A 23620-nucleotide genomic window follows, 5' to 3' on the forward strand; every position below is an offset into this window, starting at 1 on the left:
TAACACTGGGGCTGCAACAGGGCAGGCGCAAGAGTATTTGCTGTACTAGGCAAACCTTCAGTCATTCACCCCACCTCCACCAATTAACTTCCAGCACAGCGCTCCCTCCTACCAGCAATGGTAGCTCCAGCACAGCACTCCCTTTAGTGGTATTGGCTCTGAGTCTTTGCCGCCCTCCAAATTTTGGCTCTTTAGGCAACCGCCTAGTTTGTCCAATGGAAGCACCGGCCTTGGGCTGCAAGCAGCCAGTTCTCGGTCTACTTATTTCAATTAAGCAATGGCAGCATGGGGACAGACAAAGACACGTGCTCATAGTCTCTGCAGTGCCCCGGTTTATAACTGCGTGTTTCCTCTCTAAATAGGAAGTGTCTGCCACGGGGAGGACAATGAATGGACCCTGAGTGCATGTGGCGCACTCTTCTATATTCAAGCCGCTGCCCCAGTGTTAGGGTCCCAGCTGTCCTGGGAAAGATCTGGAGCCCATTTGCAGTGGTGGAAAAAGAGCAAGCCATCATCTGGAGAGAGAAGATTAGGGGAGGGGGAAGTAAGTGCAAGATACAATGAAGGGGATAAGAGAGAACCAGTGAAAGGGGAAGAAGAGAGAGGTCCTGAGGGGGTTGGGATAGAGAGTGTGACATGGGATGATAGGGTGGAGCAAATATGAAAGAGATCATTAAAGAGACTATGTAAATACTTGTTTTGATATCTAAATCTAGACTATATGAATGCTTTTTATTATCTCAAAGTGACCATCATATACCTCGGGTGGTTCATCAAACATAAATTTAACACACCCGATTTTTGTCTTTCAGGTTTATAATCATCAGGCACTTATTTGAGATGTGTTATTGTTATTTACTAATTTTTTTTATTGAAGTTTTTATTCAAATTGGCATTAATGTATACATTAACTCTATTTTTCATATAACACAATATCACAACACAACATATGTTATTATTCCCTAAACCACCAACAACTCGCCAATACGAGAACATTATTTTACCCTCGTGCCCCCTTCCCTCCGTTGCACAACTCGATTCGATTCTGAGCAGGCTCATTCTAGTAGAGAGAGGTCTGGCATCCAGTTTATGTACATGGTCACACAAGTCCAGTAAGAACCCTAATATAGTAATATTTGTTAGCTTGGGCTTAGCCAAATATGTTATATGAAAGATTGTCAAAAGAGATCATCAAAAAAGATCATTCTCCTCTTGCTTACGGATCTGGAGTACAGTACGGCTTAAGTTCTGGGAGAACGCCTGGCGCTTCACTTAAGAATTAAAGACTATTATACCATCGCAAAAACGGCTCCCAAACTTGAAAATATTTCTCCACTGTGTCAGTCTGGGTGGCTATCAAATAATCCCAATAATGTACAGTCCAAAGCCGGTGTATCACGTCTTCCGCCGGAGGTGAGGATATCTGGTGCCAATGGTTAGCAATCACCTGTCGAGCCACACACAGGATCTGATTGATAAGGGCTCTCGAGTTCGGCGCCCACGACCTAGGGTAGGCCGAAAGAAGATAGGTTTGAGGAACAAATGGTACATCCATGGAAGTCACCTGTTTAAGCACTCCTTCAATCCACCTCCAGTACAATGATATCTTAGGGCACAGCCACCAAACATGTTAGAAGGAGCCTTCTTGATTGCATTGTCTCCAGCACTTATTATCTCGAGTAGGGTATATCCTACTCAGCTCAGCAGGTGAGAGATAGTGGCGATAACACAATTTATAGTTAGTTTCAACAACACTAGCAGATATAGAGCTTTTGGCAATATTCATATGGCAACTAGACCATTGTTTCATTCCAGGTTAACCCCCAATCTCTCTCCCACTTCTTTTGACTCAGACTGGGAACAGAAGGTGCTGATCCTAGCCATTGATATATATTAGAAATAAGCCCCTTATCCGTATTATGCTTAAAACACAATGCTTCAAGTTTGGAAATATTCATTATCTGAGAGAGAGAGAGAAACAATAATTTACAATTATCAAACAACTGACCACAGCACCAGATACCCCCTCATGGCCATTTGTTGGAAAATATTCCCTACCTCCGTGACCATAAATGTTATTTACTATTTTTGTTGGGTTTTTTATATATATTAATCGACAGTCATTTAACTTCGAGGTGCTGTATTATCTGCAACCTTCCTCGTTATGTAGATTTCTTTTCTTCTCCTAGTGTCCTGAGCTTTATGACGTGCACGGAGAAGAAAAGAAATCTACATAATGAGGAAGGTTGCAGATAATACAGCACCTCGAAGTTACGTGACTGTCGATTAACATATATATAAAAAAACAACAAAAATAGTAAATAACAATAATACATCTCAAGTAAGTGACTGATGATTATAAACCTGAAAGACAAAAATCGGGTGTGTTAAATTCATGTTTGATGAACCACCTGAGGTTTATGATGGTCACTTGAGATGATAAAAAGCATTCATATAGTCTAGATTTAGATATCAAAACAAGTATTTACATAGTCTATTTTTGCATAGATAGCTCTATGGTATGAGCAAGATCTCATCATTTTGTGCTTACTCATTTCTTGTATATATTGGGTTTATTTGAAATTTTTGTAGAGATCATTAAAGAGCATGGAGTGGGTGCAAAGCATGAGAGGGCATGAAGGGGAAGGGGGGATGATGGGAGAAGGATGAAGGATGAAGGGGAGAAAGAAAGTTCAGGGGGCATGCTGGGGAGGAGAGAATGTGAAAGAAAGCACAGTGGCGGGGAGGGAACGGGGTGTAGGTCATGAGAGAGGATAAGGGGGGAGGGAGAACTAGAGAAGTAGAAGTTTTGGGAGGGAGGAAACCAGAGAACAGGAGCTTGGTTGGGAGAAAAATACCCAGTAAGAGTTAGAGGGCTAAGGTGCAATTGAGAAAGAGATGGAGAGCTGAAGGGGTTGGGCCACTGGACGATGAGAAAGATAGTGGTGGGTGTCGGAAGCATATCTCATGTTACTATGGGAGATTGTATTGAGTTAGCTAGTACTGAACTGTTTTTTCAGGGCTTCCATACTGCTCTGCATTTATGCTTGCTAGCTTCTTGTGAGTTGAATTCAGGGTTGCCAACCTCGCTTATTTCCCGTGAGTTGGGGCTTGCTTTTATAGAGATTCGCTATTTATTTTTTCAGTTCACAGGTTGCTTATTATTGGGCTTTTTTCCCCCCAAAATCGTGGGTTTTTTTGGGCTTGGTGGGCGGGACTTGTGCTCTGTTGAACCTATCACCTCCTGATTGGCTGCTGCGAGGCAAAAAAAAAAAGGGGATCTCCATGTGAATCAAATTGACCAATCTGGCAATTCGTCTTTCTGCCCGGCTGTTCCTGTCACCTCTGATTGGCTGCTTCTGCCAATGAGGCCTGTCCAATAGGCAGTGCCTGCATCTTCCTGGGACCCCTGCGAGCCATCCCGCTTGCAGGGATTTGCGGTGGTTGGAAGTGGCTGGCCCGCCGTCGGTTCTGGTTTCCACAGCGGGCGAAAGAGCTGGGAAGTGGACATGGCGGCACAGATGTTGCGTGTGCTAAGCAGCAGAGGTCCTCCGGTCTCTCTCTTGTGCTCCGGCCTGCGGTGGTTCTCCCTCAGCTGAGGTGACAGCAATGTGAGTTCTGCCTCCAGCAAGTAAGGTCAGTGCATGAGCTCCCTTGCATGTGGCGGTTCTGGTGGCAGAGGAGTCACATGTGCGCATGAGACCAGGGCTGAGGGATTTTTTTCCCTACCATGCTTAGCTGCTTTTTTAAATGATTGCAATGCCGGCAGAGGCAAGAGGATGGGAGGGGGTGGAGGGAGGGAGGTGAACAGTTAAAAACAAACAAAAAAAACCAGTTGTGGAAGTGTGGCAGTACTACTTTCTTATTTGTAAATTTACAACCTACTATTAGTCTTTTTTTTCAGTGGGTGGGGGGTGGGTGAAGAGAAGGATCTAATTTAATACATGTAATGTATCTCACTTTATGCACTTATGGTAAAAGGGGGATTTATTTATTGGTTTTTGTATACTCGGGTTCCATCGTAACGGTTCACAACAATAAATAATAATGCACAATAAATATACCAAAATCAACTTCCTAGGACTAAAAGATAAAACAAATTACAACCATTCAAATAAAAACAACTCATAAAACAATTAAATAAACTTATCAAACCACTATCCCTCCCTCCTCCTATCTTATGACCAATGTATGGTGGAAACAATAACACCCAACCCACCTTCTATAAAACCAGGTAAAAATAGTTAAAACTGTAAAATCATGACATAAGAACAGAATTTAAGATGGGTTGGGGTAGGCCTCCTTAAAAAGCCAAGTTTTTAGAGCCCTCTTAAATTGTTAGAAGTTTGTCTCCATTCGAATCTCTACAGGGAGTATGTTCCATATATTTAGGACCTGCCAGGGACAGAGCCCTGTCCCTCACTTCATTCAGCCGTGCTGGTTGTACTGCTGGAATAGTAAGTAAACCTTTATTGGCAGAACGTAAATTTCTCTGGGGGACATGTAATTTGATGGCAGCATTTAGCCAGTCCACCTGGTCACCATAAATTAATTTGTGCAAAATGCAAATTGATTTAAATTTAACTCTGGATACAATTGACAACCAGTGTAAGTTGATCAAAGTTGGGGTGATATGGTCGGATTTCTTTTTTCCGGTCAGAATGTGAGCTGCTACATTCTGTAAAACCTGTAAAGGTCGAGTTGTGGACGCAGGTAATCCTAAAAACAAAGAATTACAATAGTCTAAACTACCAAACAGTAGGGACTGCAACCCAGTACGGAAATCACTCTGATTAAGTAAAGGCTTCAGGCGTCGTAATACTAGGAGCTTCGCATACCCTTCCTTTATGAATTTAGCAATAACAAAAAGGTTTCTCGAATGTTGTTTTACTGCACAGAACAGTTTGAAAATCATTCACGCACTAAGCCATTTCTGTTCTGAATGTCTTTCATCTGCTTGTTGTACTTGAGGAGTGATTTGGGGGTATGAAGAAGAGATGGGATGAAAGTGCCATGCTAGAAAAAAATTGTGATTTCAGTCACCAGAAAATACCTGACATGTTTTTGTCAGAGCAAGAAGGAGACTTGTGAGGAAAACCACAGAGAGGCCAACAATCACTTTGAAGGAGCCACAGTGGCTGAGAGTGGCTGTGGAGGTGCACCAGTCACCCATATCAAGAGCTCTGCACACAACTGGCTAGAAAGAAGCCATTACTGAAGAATGAATTGTGACTTTGAAAATGTACTTTAAGAGCATACTGGCTTGCAATAAACATTCTGTCTGGAACAATCTGTGTAAGTGTCATTTGTAATCCACACAAATCTGACATTTTGCCACTACAGATGATACAGAACGCCACGGCCAGAATTTTGACCAACACCAACCAGAGAGAACATATTACTCCCATCCTCCGAAACCTACACTGGCTACCAGTCAACCACAGAGTCCTTCACAAATCACTCACCTTGATACACAAGTCCATCCATAACCACCTTCACCTCGACCTTGAAATCCCTTTCAAACTTCATACCTCCAACAGACCGATTAGAGAAATCCACAAAGGAGCGCTACAAGCCCCTCCAACCAGAGCTACTCGCCTCATCTCGACCAGGGACCGAGCTTTCTCGATAGCAGGCCCAGCCATCTGGAACAACCTCCCCACAGATCTCAGGCTGGAACCTTGCCTCCTAACATTTAAGAAAAAACTTAAGACTTGGCTGTTCCGCCAAGCCTTCCCGGATCCGTTGGATACACATTAGATGATTAACCTGTTCACGAGCTATGGAACCTCGCTCCTCCTATAAGTACTTCATATACATTAGCACCTCCTCTAATAAGCTATCTAGCACTAGCCCGGATTCCATTATGACTCTCTTGTTCATAAGTTATTGCCATCCTCGGGCCTTTTCTTCCAGCTGTCCAAGCTTCCAAGTTTACAGTCCTTGTTTATTGTAACTTTTGTTTTCCTTCTGATTATAAAAAAAGTTGTTCTGTTACAGTTCTCTATCCCTGTTCGATGTAAACCGATTTGATATGGTATTTAACCATGAAGGTCGGTATAGAAAATGCTAAATAAATAAATAAATTTTAGGGGATGGAATACTTTTGCAAGCCTCTGTATTTCCTCCATTACAATTACAAAATTATTTTTTAAAGTGTTTTCTGTGTATACAAAACATTCTAACAAAAGTAGTTTTAATCTCATGTGTTTTGGGCTTGGTTTTTGGTTTGGTTTTTTTTTTGGCAAAGAGTGCTTGTTCTTTCATGACTACCTGGCAACCCATTATATCTTGTTATGAAAGCAGTGCTGTCTTACCATTCTTCTAAAGAAGAAAACTTCCCTGGATTGTTTGTTTTTCTTCAGAAAGCTTTCTTTTATCCATGGTGCCACATATCAGGTTAGGGGCCTCAGCTATGTAAAAGAAGATAAAAGAGGAAGCCAGGCCCAGATGAAGATATCCCAGCAGAGTGAGATTAAGTTCCCAAACAAGAAAAAAACAAACAGTAAAGACAAAGCAAAGAAAGCAAGCTGCAAAGAGAAACCCCTACAAAGGATTTCTTTTTTGTGAGTTGCAGAGATAATTTGCTAAACAGCAGCCTGTCTAGAAGAGATTTTCTGTGAACAAACTGAAAGGGAAAAGTAACTAGAAAATGTCTGAAAATGCTACAAACCACATTGAATTCCAACAATAATCCAACCCAGAGATTTAAGGTGATCATTCTTCTAAAAACTAAGGGACTTTAAACAGTCATAGAATCCGATCCAACAGCTACCCAAGAAATAAATGCCTAGATGAAAAATTAACAGGCCACCATGAGAAAATCTGTCCAGATATTAAGCATTTCACAAACAAGTTAGGTTATTAATCAAACTAAAGCCAAAGGCATCAGGCAACATTTGGAACAGGCAAATAGAAGACGTATCCTTGGGAAAAAGAAAACATGAACCTTAAACGTGAAATAAATACTGTGAAACGGGAGAAAGAAGATCCTGCTACTATATCCATGCAACCTGCAGAATCATTGCCTGAACAACTCAGAACCCTAGGAGATCCAATTGAGAAGGAAGAAGTTGCATCACAAGCAATTCAAGGACTTCCTCAAGCAGACAATGGAGTGGTCAGAAATTTTGCTATGTACACTATATGTCTGAACTGAGCTCAGAAAGAGGCCATCATGCACTGCTACAAGAAGAGCAGCAGATACTGAACTAGCATATAGTGCAGGCAGAGACACTTAAGAGAAAATGACAGAAACGGGAGTGGTGCTGAGTGATTGGAGAAGAGCGGTGCTGGTCCCGCTTCACAAGAGTGGAAACAGAGAAGAGGCTGGTAACTACCTGGGGTGTGAATCGTGTGATCGATCGTCTTAACGATCGATTTTGGCTGCATGGATTCACCAGGGGAAGATCCTGTCAGACAAATCTGATTGACTTTTTTGACTGGGTAACCAAGGAATTGGATCAAGGAAGAGCACTAGATGTCATCTACTTGGATTTCAGCAAAGTTTTTGATACGGTCCCGCACAGGAAACTGGTGAATAAAATGAGAAGCTTAGGAGTGAGTGCCGAGGTGGTGGCCTGGATTGCAAACTGGTTGACAGACAGAAGACAATGTGTGATGGTAAACGAAACTCTCTCTGAAGAGAGAGCGGTTTTAAGCAGTGTACCGCAAGGATCGGTGTTGGGACCAGTCCTGTTCAATATCTTTGTGAACGACATTGCGGACGGGATAGAAGGTAAGGTTTGTCTTTTTGCGGATGACACTAAGATCTGTAACAGAGTGGACACGCCGGAAGGAGTGGAGAGAATGAGACGGGATTTAAGGAAGCTGGAAGAGTGGTCGAAGATATGGCAGCTGAGATTCAATGCCAAGAAGTGCAGAGTCATGCATATGGGGAGTGGAAATCCGAATGAACTGCATCCTCTTCCTGCCCCGACCGGAACCCCCCAAATTGCTTAAGCTACCAGGGTTGCTATCAGAGCAATGCTGCATGTGCTGGGAGCTGGAAATGTGTTCCGAGCTGGTGGCCAGAATAAGGGGTTTAGGAGATTCCGGAGGGGCAGGAGAGTTAGGGTAGAGTTGACAGTGGTAGAGGGGAGGGGAAAGGGAAGGGAGGACCTTCATTTAAATTAGTTTTTTACTATTCAGGGGACGAAGGCTTTCTGGGCCTATAAGTCTGCACATTTTCAGTACATTTTGGGGGGTTCAGCTAGCAGGTCTGGCATTGGTTTCACTGGGGTGGGGGATCGGGCCAGTGGACCCGCTTGGGAGCTTTTTCATTTTGTTTGCACAGAGGATTGCTACTTAACCAGCTCTATTCTTTGAACAGATAGCTTTATTCAAAGATATTTGGCAGGATGTTTATCCCATTGAATATCCCTGATAATGTATCTGGCTAACTTTAACTAGATAAATTATCCATTTTAGGGTTTTTGAAAATTGACATCATATTTTTGAAGCAGTGAAAGGGATCAAAGAAAAAATAATCAGAGAGCAAAAATAGCCAAGAGTCATCTAATAATGAGAACACCAAGAAACAAGGAGAAATTGCTACTTATCTGATAATTTCCTTTCCTCTAAGGAAGGCAAGCCAGTCCAAATAAGTGGGTTATGCATCTCTACCAGCAGATGGAGATGGAGTAAAGCTGGCATCATGGAAATATAGCCCTGGCATCACGGAAATATAGCCTTGCCTCGACATCGGCCCACCAGTATTCTCTGGAAAAACCAAACTGTGGACAAACTGATTATAATTGAACATGACTATTAAAAGACAACCCTTCATGATTTTAACCAAATAAGTACACTGAACTCAGTTAAAAGAATTAACATGCACTAACCGTAGAGGCTGGTTATGTAACTTACCAGTCCAGCAAATGAAATTACAGAAATAACACTCTTCATTGTCCGACCTAAGGGACAAACTAAAAACAAGTAGGTAGCCCAGGGCAGGTTGTAGATTGGCCTGCCTACCTTAGAGGAAAGGAAGTTAACAGGTAATTAGCAATTTTTCCTTCCTCGGCACTCATGTAAGTCAATCCACATAAGTGGTCTGTACCCAAGCTACTTCCGAACAGGGCGGGAGGCTGCCCGCGGTCTCAATACTGCACTGCACGCGCGAAGGCCGCATCCTCCTGGGCCCGCAAGTTCAACTGGTAATGCTTGGAGAAATTGTGTAAGGAGGACCATGTCGCTGCCCAGCAAACCTTGACAGGAGACAACTGAAGCTTCACCCATGATACTGCCTGAGTCCTAATGGAATGCGCCCTGACCTGTTTAGGTAATGGGACATCAGCATCCACATAGGCGGCTGTGATGACTTCTTTTACCCAACAGGCAATAGTTGCCCACGTTGCTGGTTCACCCTGTTTACCTTCACCATGGAGCACAAACAGACGATCAGACTTCCTGAAAGATTTATTAACTTTCTTCTTTCCTTTCTTTTAACTACAAGCAATCCCCTGTACGGAGATGCATACCCACCTTCTGAATATTAGCAGGATGATGTCAGGGCAGGGCTATATGTCAGTGACATCAGAGAGTCAGCTTTACTCCTTCTCCATCTGCTGGTAGAGGTGCATAACCCACTTGTGTGGATTGGCCTGCTTGAGTGCAGAGGAATATGCATTTCACATAAAAACAAATCATATAGATCAAGAGACAATTGACAGAGCCACTTTCAGTAGATTATGGTGCCTCAAGTCATTTAACTGGACAGTATGAATTTCGCTTCAGTACAGGATAGATCTGTAACAGTGGTAGATGGTCCAAGAAAGTAGTGAGAATAAGAAGTATTCAATTCAAGCCATCTGGAGACAGCAACCAGAAAGTCATAAATGAAGATGTACCTGAATTAGCTGATAATCTTATATTTCCAAATAAAAAGATGCTAAATTTAAAGCGATTTTTGAAAAAGACAGCTGCAAAGTAAAAAAGGACAAATAACTTTTGTTCACTTCAGCAAAAGATTGGCATTTTATCGGATGAACACCAAGGCTACACCAAGTAAGTGATCACGCAAATACCACATAAGCAGTTAATGCTACACTACAGCATGAATGCCTTGCACATTTGAACTATGATGCTCTAAAATCTATAAGCAAAAATATTCACTTGAAGAAAGAGTTGTAGATACATGTGAAGATTGCATCAGGGATAAACATTCAAGAAAATAATTTAAGGCTATTGCCAATAAACTAAGCAAAAACCCATTGGAGCTAATATAATGGACTTATGTGGCCCCCAAGTCAGTGGATTCTATTAATGGTAGTCACTGTATTTTTGTCATCATAAATGAATGTATAGACATGAATTAAGTTTTCCTTATGCACAAAGATGAAGTCCTGAATATTTTCACCAAACAGAACACCAAACAGCCAAGAAGATGAAACAAGTCCATATCGACAATGGAAGTGAGTTTATCACAGATAACTTTGAGAATATCATGAAGGCTTATGTAGTTCACTATGAGAAGGCAGTTTCATATTCACCATTCCAAAATGGAATTGCAGAACATGCTACCTGAACGCTATTACATTTTGGGCTGAAGCTCTCAATATAATTATTTATGTAAGAAACTGTTGTAACAGCAAATTACTGAAAGAAAAATCATCAGAAGTATGGAAAAACTAGATCAGAGGGCCCCAAACTTATCCTGGAGAACTCCCAGCCAGTCAGGATATCCACAATGAATATTCATTAGAGAAAGTGTTCATGCTATGGAAGCAGTGCATGCAAATCTATCTCATGCATATTCACTGTGGATATGCTGAAAACCCGATTGCTGGCAGTCCCCCAGTTCAGGTTTAGGAACCATGAACTACAGGAAAACCAGGGGATACTGCAATGTGTTTGGATGTCCCATATATGCCTGGATTCCAAAGCAATATCCAAAGAAGTCAGATGTTAAGAGCAAACCTACAAACTTTGTTGGTTATTATAAAAAAAAAATAAAATAAACAGAAAAGGATATCGCTTATTTGATTCCAAAATGAAGAAGATTCTGACAAACAGAAATCCAAAGTTTCTTGAGTCAGGAAAAGTAGCTGAAATTCTAGATCGGGGTGAGCTTGAACAATCCTGAAGGGGAGCACAATGGCTGCACATTCAGGGAAATAAAAAATGGCTGCCTTTGTCTCTCTTTGTGTCTGGGGGTGCTGCGTCAGCCTGTGTTTGTCTGTCTGGGTGTGTTGTATCTATGCCTCTCTCGCTCTGCCTCTGCATGTCTGTCTTCTATCTGGGGGTGTTGTGTCTGTGTCTTTCTGTCTAGATGTGGTATGTCTGTCCTGTCTAACTTCTTTTTGCTTTTATTTTTTTGTACTTTTCTCACTCATTTTTCATATTTTTCTTAGAGGAGAGAGGTACAGGGAACAGAGGAAGCTCATAGCTGAAAGGCAGTTGTCAAGGGACTCTGTATGGCAAAGGTTGAGAACCACCAGCCCAGAAGAACCACTCTCTGGTCTCTTCAGTCTGCAACACAGTCACACACTGGTATGCCCTGTGAAGCTGCTACATGTAAACAATATCTTGTTTTAATGATACACCTCAAGAAAGCAGAAAACTCCACCTCTTCCCTCACATCTTCCCCTCCAAAGTAATGGAAGGGAATCAGATGTGAGCATCTATTCCAGAGGCAGGCACCTCCCGTCTTGGAGTGCCACAAACAGGCCTGGTTTTCAGGATATCCACAACGAGTATGCCCAAGATGTATTTCCATGCTCTGCCTCCATTGTATGCAAATTTATCTCATGCATAGTTGTAGTGGATATTCTGAAAACCAGACCTGTTTTTGGCACTCCAGGACTAGTGTTGCCTACCCCTGATCTATTCAGAGTGTGCATTCCTGCAGCCAAGAGAGAACAGACCAGCAAGAGGACAAATGTGAGTAGCCAGGGTTGCACTGCACATCATGTGTCATTCACCATTATCAGGTGACGTCTCTGATATGAAAGTTGGCAAGTAACTATGGTGTGCCAGTTCTGTCTGTGCTCAATTTTCCTTTTCGTGTCACCCATGTTTCCAGATCTTGACCATTATTTCCCCAGACTGCTCTCTGCTTTATGCCTTTCGGGACAATATATTTATTGCTGATTGTGGTACTCACTCACTTCAAAAATTGAATGTACTCTTCAAAGATCTTCTTACAGCCCGGCCACTTGCATGCACCGCTAGCAAACAGCGGATGAAAAAACTTGGCATTGAGAAGAGAGCTGCAAAGAAGTGAGAAAGGCAGATATTACTTATCATAGCTGAAAATTACCCATCCATGGGGGACATGCCTGCCAGGGACAGGATTCGGGGCACTTGGGGTTCTTTTGCTATGAGCTGATTTTCCTATTGAGTGTCTCAGTCATAAATTGTCATGCCATGCTTGTATCTTATATCTAGGTTCAGCACAGCTCGACATATAACCTTTGGCTGAAGGAACTAATGCTATGTGGTAAAGAGCAGGGCGACAATGGGCTCAAGGACCTTCAACCTGTGCTGTCTTGGAGCGTGAGCAGGGCCGGCGTGTCCATTAGACGAACTTCGGCAGTCGCCTAGGATGCCGAGCCGTAGGGGGTGCTGAAGAGCAGCCATGTTGTGCTGCAAGCGGGGCCTATCCCGCTCGGGGCAATTTTTTGTCATCTGCAAATTTGATTATCTCACTCGTCGTATTTCTTTCCAGATCATTTATAAATATATTGAAAAGTAAGGGTCCCAATACAGATCCCTGAGGCACTCCACTGTCCACTCCCTTCCACTGAGAAAATTGTCCATTTAATCCTACTCTCTGTTTCCTGTCTTTTAGCCAGTTTGCAATCCACGAAAGGACATCACCACCTATCCCATGACTTTTTACTTTTCCTAGAAGCCTCTCATGAGGAACTTTGTCAAACGCCTTCTGAAAATCCAAGTATACTACATCTACTGGTTCACCTTTATCCACATGTTTATTAACTCCTTCAAAAAAGTGAAGCAGATTTGTGAGGCAAGACTTGCCCTGGGTAAAGCCATGCTGACTTTGTTCCATTAAACCATGTCTTTCTATATGTTCTGTGATTCTGATGTTTAGAACACCTTCCACTATTTTTCCTGGCACTGAAGTCAGGCTAACCGGTCTGTAGTTTCCTGGATCGCCCCTGGAGCCCTTTTTAAATATTGGGGTTACATTTGCTATCCTCCAGTCTTCAGGTTCAATGGATGATTTTAATGATAGGTTACAAATTTTTACTAACAGGTCTGAAATTTCATTTTTTAGTTCCTTCTGAACTCTGGGGTGTATACCATCTGGTCCAGGTGATTTACTACTCTTCAGTTTGTCAATCAGGCCTACCACATCTTCTAGGTTCACCGTGATTTGATTCAGTCCATCTGAATCATTACCCATGAAAACCTTCTCCATTACGGGTACCCCCCCCAACATCCTCTTCAGTAAACACCGAAGCAAAGAAATCATTTAATCTTTCCGCGATGGCCTTATCTTCTCTAAGTGCCCCTTTAACCCCTCGATCATCTAACGGTCCAACTGACTCCCTCACAGGCTTTCTGCTTCGGATATATTTTAAAAAGATTTTACTGTGAGTTTTTGCCTCTACAGCCAACTTCTTTTCAAATTCTCTCTTAGCCTGTCTTATCAGTGTCTTACATTTAATTTGCCAACGTTTATGCTTTATCCTATTTTCTTCTGTTGGATTCTTCTTCCAATTTTTGAATGAAGATCTTTTGGCTAAAATAGCTTCTTTCACCTCCCCTTTTAACCATGCCGGTAATCGTTTTGTCTTCTTTCCACCTTTCTTAATGTGTGGAATACATCTAGACTGTGCTTCTAGAATGGTATTTTTTAACAATGACCACGCCTCTTGGACATTTTTTACTTTTGTAGCTGCTCCTTTCAGTTTTTTTCTAACAATTTTCCTCATTTTATCAAAGTTTCCCTTTTGAAAGTTTAGCACAAGAGCCTTGGATTTGCACACTGTTCCTCTTCCAGTCATTAAATCAAATTTGATCATATTATGATCACTATTGCCAAGCGGCCCCACCACCGTTACCTCTCTCACCAAGTCCTGTGCTCCACTGAGAATTAGATCTAAAATTGTTCCCTCTCTCATCAGTTCCTGAACCAATTGCTCCATAAAGCTATCATTTATTCCATCCAGGAACGTTATCTCTCTAGCGTGCCCCGATGATACATTTACCCAGTCAATATTGGGGTAATTGAAGTCTCCCATTATTAAGGCACTACCAATTTGGTTAGCTTCCCTAATTTCTCTTAGCATTTCACTGTCCGTCTCACCATCTTGACCAGGTGGACGGTAGTATACCCCTATCACTATAGTCTTCCCCGACACACAAGGGATTTCTACCCATAAAGATTCAATTTTGTATTTAGTCTCATGCAGGATGTTTATCCTGTTGGACTCTATGCCATCCCGGACATAAAGCGCCACACCTCCTCCCGGGTGCTCCTCTCTGTCATTGCGATATAATTTGTACCCCAGTATAGCACTGTCCCATTGGTTATCCTCTTTCCACCATGTCTCTGAGATGCCAATTAAGTCTATGTCATCATTCACTGCTATACATTCTAATTCTCCCATCTTACTTCTTAGACTTCTGGCATTAGCATACAAACATTTCAAAGTTTGTTTTTTGTTTGTATTTTCATTCTGCTTTTTAATTGATAGGGATAAGTTAGAATTTTTTTAGCTCAGGTGAGTTTTTAGTTACAGGCACTTGGACTATTTTTCTAATTATTGGAACCTCACTGTCGGGATGCCCTAATTCTAATGCATCATTAGTATCCTTTGAAGATACCTCTCTCCGAACCATGCGCTGCTGAGCGACTGTCGGCTTTCCCCTTTGTTCTAGTTTAAAAGCTGCTTTATCTACTTTTTAAAGGTTAGCGCCAGCAGTCTGGTTCCACCCTGGTTAAGGTGGAGCCCATCCCTTCGGAAGAGACTCCCCCTTCCCCAAAAGGTTCCCCAGTTCCTAACAAAACTGAATCCCTCTTCCTTGCACCATCGTCTCATCCACGCATTGAGACTCTGGAACTCTGCCTGCCTCTGGTGACCTGCGCGTGGAACAGGGACATTTCAGAGAATGCTACCCTGGAGGTTCTGGATTTAAGCTTTCTACCTAAGAGCCTAAATTTGGCTTCCAGAACCTCCCTCCCACATTTTCCTATGTCGTTGGTGCCCACATGTGCCACGACAGCCAGCTCCTCCCCAGCACTGTCTAAAATCCTATCTAGGTGACGCGTGAGGTCCGCCACCTTCGCACCAGGTAGGCATGTTACCAGGCGATTCTCACGCCCACCAGCTATCTACATTCCTAATAAATGAATCACCAACTATGACGGCCAACCTAACCCTTCCCTCCTGGGCAGTAGGCCTTGGGGAGATATCCTCAGTGTGAAAGGACAATGCATCACCTGGAGAGCAGGTCCTTGCTACAGGATCCTTTCCTGCTGCACCTGGTTGGTGCTCTCCCATCATGAGACCTTCTTCCTCCAAGGCAGCACGGGGCTGCCAGTCTGAAGTTGGGACTTGACTACTATGTCCCTGAAGGTCTCGTCTATATACCTCTCTGTCTGCCTTAGCTCCTCCAGGTCTGCCACTCTAGCCTCCAGAGATCGGACTCGTTCTCTGAGAGCCAGGAGCTCTTTGCATCGCATGTACATGTACAACTTCTCACCGGTGGGTAAAAAATCATACATGTGACACTCTATGCAAAAGACTGGGAAGCCACCCTCTTACTGCTGGACTGCTGCCTTCATCTCAATTTTGATCAGTTCCTAGTTAAGTTTTAGGTTGCTATGGGAGTAGGAATGTGTCTAACGTCCTTTAAATGTATTAGTGAATTCACTATGTGTCTGGTAGTGACCTACCGGGGTTTGATCGAATTCTCAATAAATTTTGATTTTTTTTTTTGTGAAAGTGGCACCTGCCTATAAATTAAGGGATGAGCTAGGGGTGGGTGGGCAAGGGGTGCAAGGGTTGGGAAATCCAAACAGTCTAATTTCAGTTAGTCAGCCAGAGTGACTCACTGCTCTCTTGATTAACAAATGTTGGTCCCTATTCAAACCCAATCACACTACCTCAACACCTTTCCAAGGTGAGTAACTGAGCTGAACTATTCAACTTTTTTACTTAGGTATACACTGCTCCTAGCTTATTTCTAGCTTCTGGCTACTTTTTGGGGTTTGTTTGTTTTTTTGTGGGGTTTTTTTTTTCAATACAAACACTCAGTTCTTTAAAAGTCTGCAGAACACTCAGCTCTGCAGACTTTTAAAAATAAACACACTACCTACTGCTTACTAGCTACCTTATTGACTATTTAAAAATACAGTCTAACTTGTTTATTCACTACCTTTCTGACTATTAAAGGCACAAACACACAAACACACTAAATAATATTCCCAGATAGTTAACTTTGCCCCAATACTTTTAAAAAAGACAATGTCCTAAGCAAAAACTTACTGATTCCTTTCAGCCACCAGCAAGGTGATCCTCTCTTCTCAGTTATCCCACTGGAATGTGGGTTACTGAGTTCTTCCCTTCTAATTTATAATGTGCTTCTAAGGTAAATTAATACAAAACAGTTCCTTTAGAGATTTACATTTCAGTTAGTTTTCCTGAGTGACTCACTGCTCTCTTGATTAACAAATGTTGGTCCCTATTCAAACCCAATCACACTACCTCAACACCTTTCCAAGGTGAGTAACTGAGCTGAACTATTCAACTTTTTTACTTAGGTATACACTGCTCCTAGCTTATTTCTAGCTTCTGGCTACTTTTTGGGTATTTTTTTTTTCAATACAAACACTCAGTTTGTATTAAATACAAACACTCAGTTCTTTAAAAGTCTGCAGAACACTCAGTTCTGCAGACTTTTAAAAATAAACACACTACCTACTGCTTACTAGCTACCTTATTGACTGACTATTTAAAAATACAAACAGTCTAACTTGTTTATTCACTGCCTTTCTGACTATTAAAGGCAAAAACACACAAACACACTAAATAATATTCCCAGATAGTTAACTTTGCCCCAATACTTTTAAAAAAGACAATGTCCTAAGCAAAAACTTACTGATTCCTTTCAGCCACCAGCAAGGTGATCCTCTCCTCTCAGTGTTCCCACTGGAATGTTAAGTTGGAGGGTGCACAGAAAAGCAGTTTTTACTGCTTTTCTGTGCACTTTCCTGGTGCCGGCAGAAATTAACACCTACCTTTGGGTAAGCGCTAATTTCTGAAAGTAAAATGTGTGGCTTGGCTGCACATTTTACTTACTGAATTGCGCGGTAATAACTAATAGGGCCATCAACATGCATTTGCATGTTGCGGGCACTATTAGTTTCGGGGGGGGGGGGGGGGTTAGACGCGCGTTTTTGACGTGCTATTACCCCTTACTGAATAAGGGGTAAAGCTAACACGTTGAAAATGTGCATCCAAACGCAGGTTAACAGTGTGCTCTGCTGGAGCGCACTGTATTGTATCGGCCTGTTAGATTTTAAGCCCTCTGGAGATAGGGAAATACCTACAGTACCTGAATGTGGAATATAAAAATAATACATTTCCTATTGGGAAAAATGAATAAGCCAAGCTGCTATAGAGCCCCACACAGAAATAATTGTAAAGCTATACAAAAAATGTTACAAAACAGCAGCTGAACAGAATAACATCCAGCAATTAAATACTCATAAAAATATCAATAAAATATTTCAAAACAGCAGACACATCACATAATACCCAATAATTAAAATGGCAGTCAATCAAGAAAAATAAACTTTAAAAGCCCCCTTTTCTTACCCTCCCCAGCAACTCTCCTACTCCTTTCCCTTGAAGGCCAAAATCATTCACCAGAAGCAGTAGTGGCTGCTGAAGCTCTGTCCTCACGGTACTCTTCCTTAGGGCCCACAACCAGTCACACACACACACACCAATTAGACCCCAGAACCAGTCTCTTCCTCACACACACACCAGTCACCTCCCTGACCAGGCCTTGTTTCTCACTCACATACACACTTGGTGAGAGACAAAGGGAGCTTGAGTGTGTATGTGTGCGCATATGTGAGACAGACACATATGTTTCCTCCGTCTCTCCCATACACACAGACATGCTTCCACTGTATCTCTCACGATTCCTGTCCCCCACACACACATGCTTCCTCTCTCTCACCCCTACCCCTGCACGCATTCAGGCACCCTCTCATAAGAACATAAGAACATAAGAAAATGCCATACTGGGTCAGACCAAGGGTCCATCAAGCCCAGCATCCTGCTTCCAACAGTGGCCAATCCAGGCCACAAGAACCTGGCAAGTACCCAAAAACTAAGTCTCTTCCATGTTACCATTGCTAATGGCAGTGGCTATTCTCTAGGTGAACTTAATAGCAGGTAATGGACTTCTCCTCCAAGAACTTATCCAATCCTTTTTTAAACACAGCTATACTAACTGCACTAACCACTTCCTCTGGCAACATATTCCAGAGTTTAATTGTGCGTTGAGTAAAAAGGAACTTTCTCCGATTAGTTTTAAAAGTGCCCCATGCTAACTTCATGGAGTGCCTCCTAGTCTTTCTAATATCCGAAAGAGTAAATAACCGATTCACATCTACCCGTTCTAGACCTCTCATGATTTTAAACATCTCTATCATATCCCCCCTCAGCCGTCTCTTCTCATACACACCCACAGGCTCCCTCTCACACATATGCACCCATATGTGCCATTATATATATATATATATATATAATTTTTTTTTTACAGGTACACTCTTATATACACTCAGCCTCTCATATACACACACACACACGAATCCTCTCATATGCACACATACACATACACACACAGGCACCCTCTCATACACAGGCACCCTCTCATACACAGGCACTTACTCTCACAGGGCCAGTCTCTCGTTCTGTCATGTGCATTTTGGAGCTTTTCTTCGGCTGCTGGCTGCACAGCAGGGCCTCATTTTCTGCTGCTGGCTCTGGGAAATGCCGACAGCACCGCAGAGCTTCGTCTTCATCTGTTGCTGGCCTCTTATGCAGGACCTCGCTTTTGCTGTGGGGAGTGGGAACCCCGCCGGCACGTCACTTCTCCAAGCCGCCGCGGGACTTTCCTGCTGGTGGCAATGGCACCCCTCCCCCTGTTGTCACCCGGAGCGGACCGCCCCCCTTGCCCTCCCTTAGTAGCCACTGAAGGGAAGCACAACCAAAGCAGTGGGACACCGGGAGCCATGACACAACTATTTGGCGACACATTGGTATGTCGTGACACACCGGTTGAGAATTGCTGTGCTAGCAGAATATGTCACCTCGGTCACAGATGCCGAACACGGCAGACCCCTCACCAAATACAGAATAAAGAGACCATAAAGAATAAATAGTAATGGATAGACAGAAACCAAACTGGAAACTGCAACAAACCAGACCATTTATGCAATGCAGCAATGGAAAAACAGAAACATTCCTCATAAGTCATCAAATAATAAATTAAAAAAATATAACTCAAGCATAATAAACCATACTAATAAAAAGAATATTACCAAAGAGCTGACAAATAGAATAACATCCAATAATTAAGAATGCATATAAAAAGTTAATAATTTTTCTAAACAGCAATAAAATATTTCAAAATAACAGAGACATCAAATACCCAATAATTAAAACTAATTAAGAATGAAAAAATCCCCCATACCTGAAAAAATGTGATATACTGTTACCTTGAGCTTATTGTGAATTAGTGAGGAAGGCACAAACTTTTCTTCACACACACACACACACACACACACACACACACACACACACAAAACTCAGGCATGCTCCCAGCCACATAAATACACAGACAACCCAGGCAATCTCCCATTCACACAAAACACACACACACATACAATCCTGGCAAGCTCCAATTCACACAAGCACACAACCCAGGCAGGCTCCCATTCACACAAATACACATGTACACAATCCAGGCAGGCTCCCATTCACACAAATACACACACAACACAAACAACCCAGGAAGTCTCCCATTCATACATATACACACACACAAAACCCACGCAGGCAGACTTCCATTCACAGAAACACAGACACACTACTGCTTCCATTCTGCTTTTTACTGGGCTCCCCGCCTTGCTCAAAACTTCTGCAGCTGCTCCTACTTTTTTTTTTTTTTTTTTTTAAATCTTCTGACCGGTTCCTCTGCAGGATAAGCCCTCCTACAGGCTTAAATAGGCCTGAAAACAATTCTGCCTACCCTGCTGTTCTCAGCCGGCACCAGTGGCACAGAACAGGAACTGGCAGATCAAAACAAGCTGCTCAGAGATGTTATGCGATGCTGCTCTGCATGTCTCTGCTGGATGCAGCAGCCAAGGCTTTGGGGAGGCTCAGGGAAATCGAAAATAAAAATTCTGGCTTCAGTGGCAGACGGGAGAAGGGGGAGAGGCATGCTTTCCAAGGCATTTTTACACCATGACTCGGTGCTTCTACTAACTATATCGAGCGCCACTCTTCAATACATTGACCAAGCAGGACTCGGGAGGATGAGGATTAGGCTGCCATGAATCTGCCTGCTTCCACTGCTGCCCCCGCCCCCCAGGTGTGCTGCCCTGTGCAAATGCACGGTATGCACACCGGTTGCACTGGCCCTGCTCCAGGGACAGGTATCTTACCAGAAAATGTTCTCAATCGTTTGTAAAAGCTATGGTCATTCTGGGGCTTTCTTGCTGTCTCTATTACTTTGCCTACAGCCAGTATAAGAGATGCAGGGTCTTGTGGAACAGTTTCTGTTGCAGCAAACATTTCCTTAATCTCTGTAACTGTTTTTCCCTTGTGAGCCAAAGTCAGTGAGCTCCTCTGCAAAAGTGCTATCACGTGATGTTGAATCACTTTCTCTACTAGGGGCCCCTTGCAGGGTAATTTTCTATGGGGGTGGACCCTTCTATGGGCCTTATCTCATGGGGAGGGTCTGGACTGAGTTAGTGTGATGGCATACAAAAAGCCATTAATTTCTCCTGTGCAGAGTCGCAGGTTTAGCCTATCACTTTATACTGTGCCAACCTGTTGTTGTTTCTATAATGCTGGCAATCTCCTGCAATGCTGTGCCCAAAGGGATACGCTGCACCAAAAAGGCACTACTCATATCAACCTCCTCCCCCTTGCACCAGTTTTCTAGAATTTGCAAGGCCATGGTTACAGTAGGTCACAAAGGGTGGTTGAATATTACTTATCTGGTCTTGTTGTGGCTTAGGCAAAGAAAAAAAATTTCCAATCCCAGCAGTGCCTCCACTGTGTGGGGGCCCCCCTCCCCCCTCCCCCCCTTGATCTGGACTATCAATTAGCTCTATGCTTGGGGTGGGGAGAACCACAAGAGAAATTATATTTACTAATATGATTTATCTTTGGGTTTGTAGCCTGCCACATATTCACTGGAGACACCCAGAAAACATGACTTGCTGTTGGTTCCCTGAGAAAGCAAAATTGCTTACCTTGTAATAGGTGTTATCCCAGGACAGCAGGATATAGTCCTCACATATGGGTGACATCATTGATGGAGCCCTATTGCGGAAAACTTTCTGTCAAAGTTTCTAGAAACTTCTGACTGGCCCTGTAAGGCCACTGAGCATGCCCAGCATGCCATGATATTCTCTGCCACAGGGGTCTCTCTTCAGTCTCATGTGTAGCAATAAGCTTTAGCAAAAATAAAATAATAAACCGTATCGGACCCAACTCCGCAGGTTGGCGGGTAGGTTTCGTGAGGACTACCTGCTGTCCTGGGATAACACCTATTACAAGGTAAGCAATTTTGCTTTATCCCAGGACAAGCAGGATGCTAGTCCTCACATATGAGTGATTAGCAAGCTAGAGGCTGAGTCATTTTGTAGTGAAGCAACACTGAAGTATTGTTGGTGAAAATGAGGCAGCCGAAGATCACAGCAGGTTGGATGTAGAAGGAGTTGGGATTAAACTGGAAACAAGTTCTTTAAGACAGATTGTCCATAGGCTGAATCCTGTCATCCTTCTTTATCTAAACAGTAATGAGCTGCAAAGGTGTGAAGAGAACTCCATGTTGCTGCTTTACATATGTCAAGGATTGGCACTGAACGATAGTGTGCTACTGAGGTTGACATCGCTCTCACTGAATGTGCCTTTACTCACCCTTGGAGAGGAAGGCCTGCTTTTTCATAGCAAAACTGTATGCAATCTGCTAGCCAACTGGATAGAGTATGTTTATCCACTGCTTTACCCGGTTTGTTTGGATCATAAGATACAAAGAGCTGAGTGGATTTCCTATGGACTGCAGTACGGTCTAAGTAAAATGCTAGTGCACGCTTACAGTCCAAGGTATGTAAAGTCCATTCTCCTTGGTGAGAATGAGGCCTTGGAAAGAATGTGGGAAAAACTATGGATTGGTTCAAGTGGAATTCCGTAACTACCTTGGGGAGGAATTTTGGATGTGTACGGAGAACCACTCGGTCATGTAGGAATTTTGTATAAGGTGAATACGTGACAAGTGCTTGTAACTCACTAACCCTTCTAGCCGATGTATTGGCTATGAGGAAGATAGTCTTCCATGTGAGAAATTTAAGATCACAGGAATTCATGGGTTCAAAGGGAGAATGCATGAGCCTTGTTAAGACCAGATTCAGGTCCCATTCTGTGACTGGTGGCCGAATTGGTGGTTTAAGGTGAATTAAACCTCTCATAAATCTACTGACAAGAGGATGTATGGATATTGGTGCATCTCCCATCTTGTTATGGTAAGCTGAGATTGCACTTAAATGTACTCTAATAGATGAAGTCTGTAGACCAGAGTCTGAAAGATGACATAAGTAGTCTAGTAGAGAAGTTGTGGGGCAGGAGAAAGGATCAATACTCTTTTACCTGCACCACAAAGTAAATCTTTTCTATTTTGAAGAATAGTTCTTTCATGTGGAAGGTTTACATGAAGCGATAAGCACTTGAGATACATTGGTTGAAAGATTGAGTGGTTGTAAAATCAAGCTTTCAACATTCATGCTGTCAGGGATAGGGACTGAAGGTTGGGATGGTACAACCGACCCTGATCCTGAGTTATGAGAGTGGGAGCTACACGCAGGCGAATTGGATCTGTGATCGAGAGGTCTAGAAGTATGGGAAACCATACTTGTCGAGGCCAATATGGGGCTATGAGTATCATGGACCCCTTGTCCTGTTGTAGCTTCACTGGAGTTTTGGTTATGAGCAGTATCGGAGGATACGCGTATAGAAAGCCTGAGTTCCAAGGGCGAGCAAAGGCGTCCTTGGCTGGCTGGTTTTTCTGTTTGTGTAGAGAACAGAATCTGTCCACTTTGTGATTCAGGTGTAATGCAAAGAGGTCCATTGTTGGTTGTTCCCAACGTTGGAATATCCTAGTTTCTACTGAGGGATCCAGGGACCACTCGTATAGTTGGAACTGACGACTGAGGCGGTCTGCAACTATGTTGTGGATGCCCGCTAAATAAGTGGCCCGGAGAAACATGGAATGTGTTAGGGCCCAGTCCCAAATCTGAGCGGCTTCTTGACAAAGGAGATATGAGCCCGTACCACCCTGTTTGTTCAATTACCACATGGCTACTGTATTGTCCGTTTGAATAGGAACAGTCTTGTGTGAA

The 23620-nt window shown here is 42.9% G+C and overlaps 1 protein-coding gene across 1 annotated transcript in view; it reads right to left on the reverse strand.

The window, feature by feature from the left end:
• Positions 1–23620, reverse strand: part of FOXP3 (forkhead box P3) — a 62089-nt gene that overhangs the window by 32892 nt on the left and 5577 nt on the right. The window contains exon 4 of the mRNA XM_029607517.1: positions 12111–12212. Coding sequence (XP_029463377.1) covers positions 12111–12212 — 102 coding nt within the window. The remainder of the gene's footprint in view (positions 1–12110; positions 12213–23620) is intronic.

Source organism: Rhinatrema bivittatum, chromosome 1, assembly GCF_901001135.1.
Source record: "Rhinatrema bivittatum chromosome 1, aRhiBiv1.1, whole genome shotgun sequence".
Classification (NCBI taxonomy): domain Eukaryota; kingdom Metazoa; phylum Chordata; class Amphibia; order Gymnophiona; family Rhinatrematidae; genus Rhinatrema; species Rhinatrema bivittatum.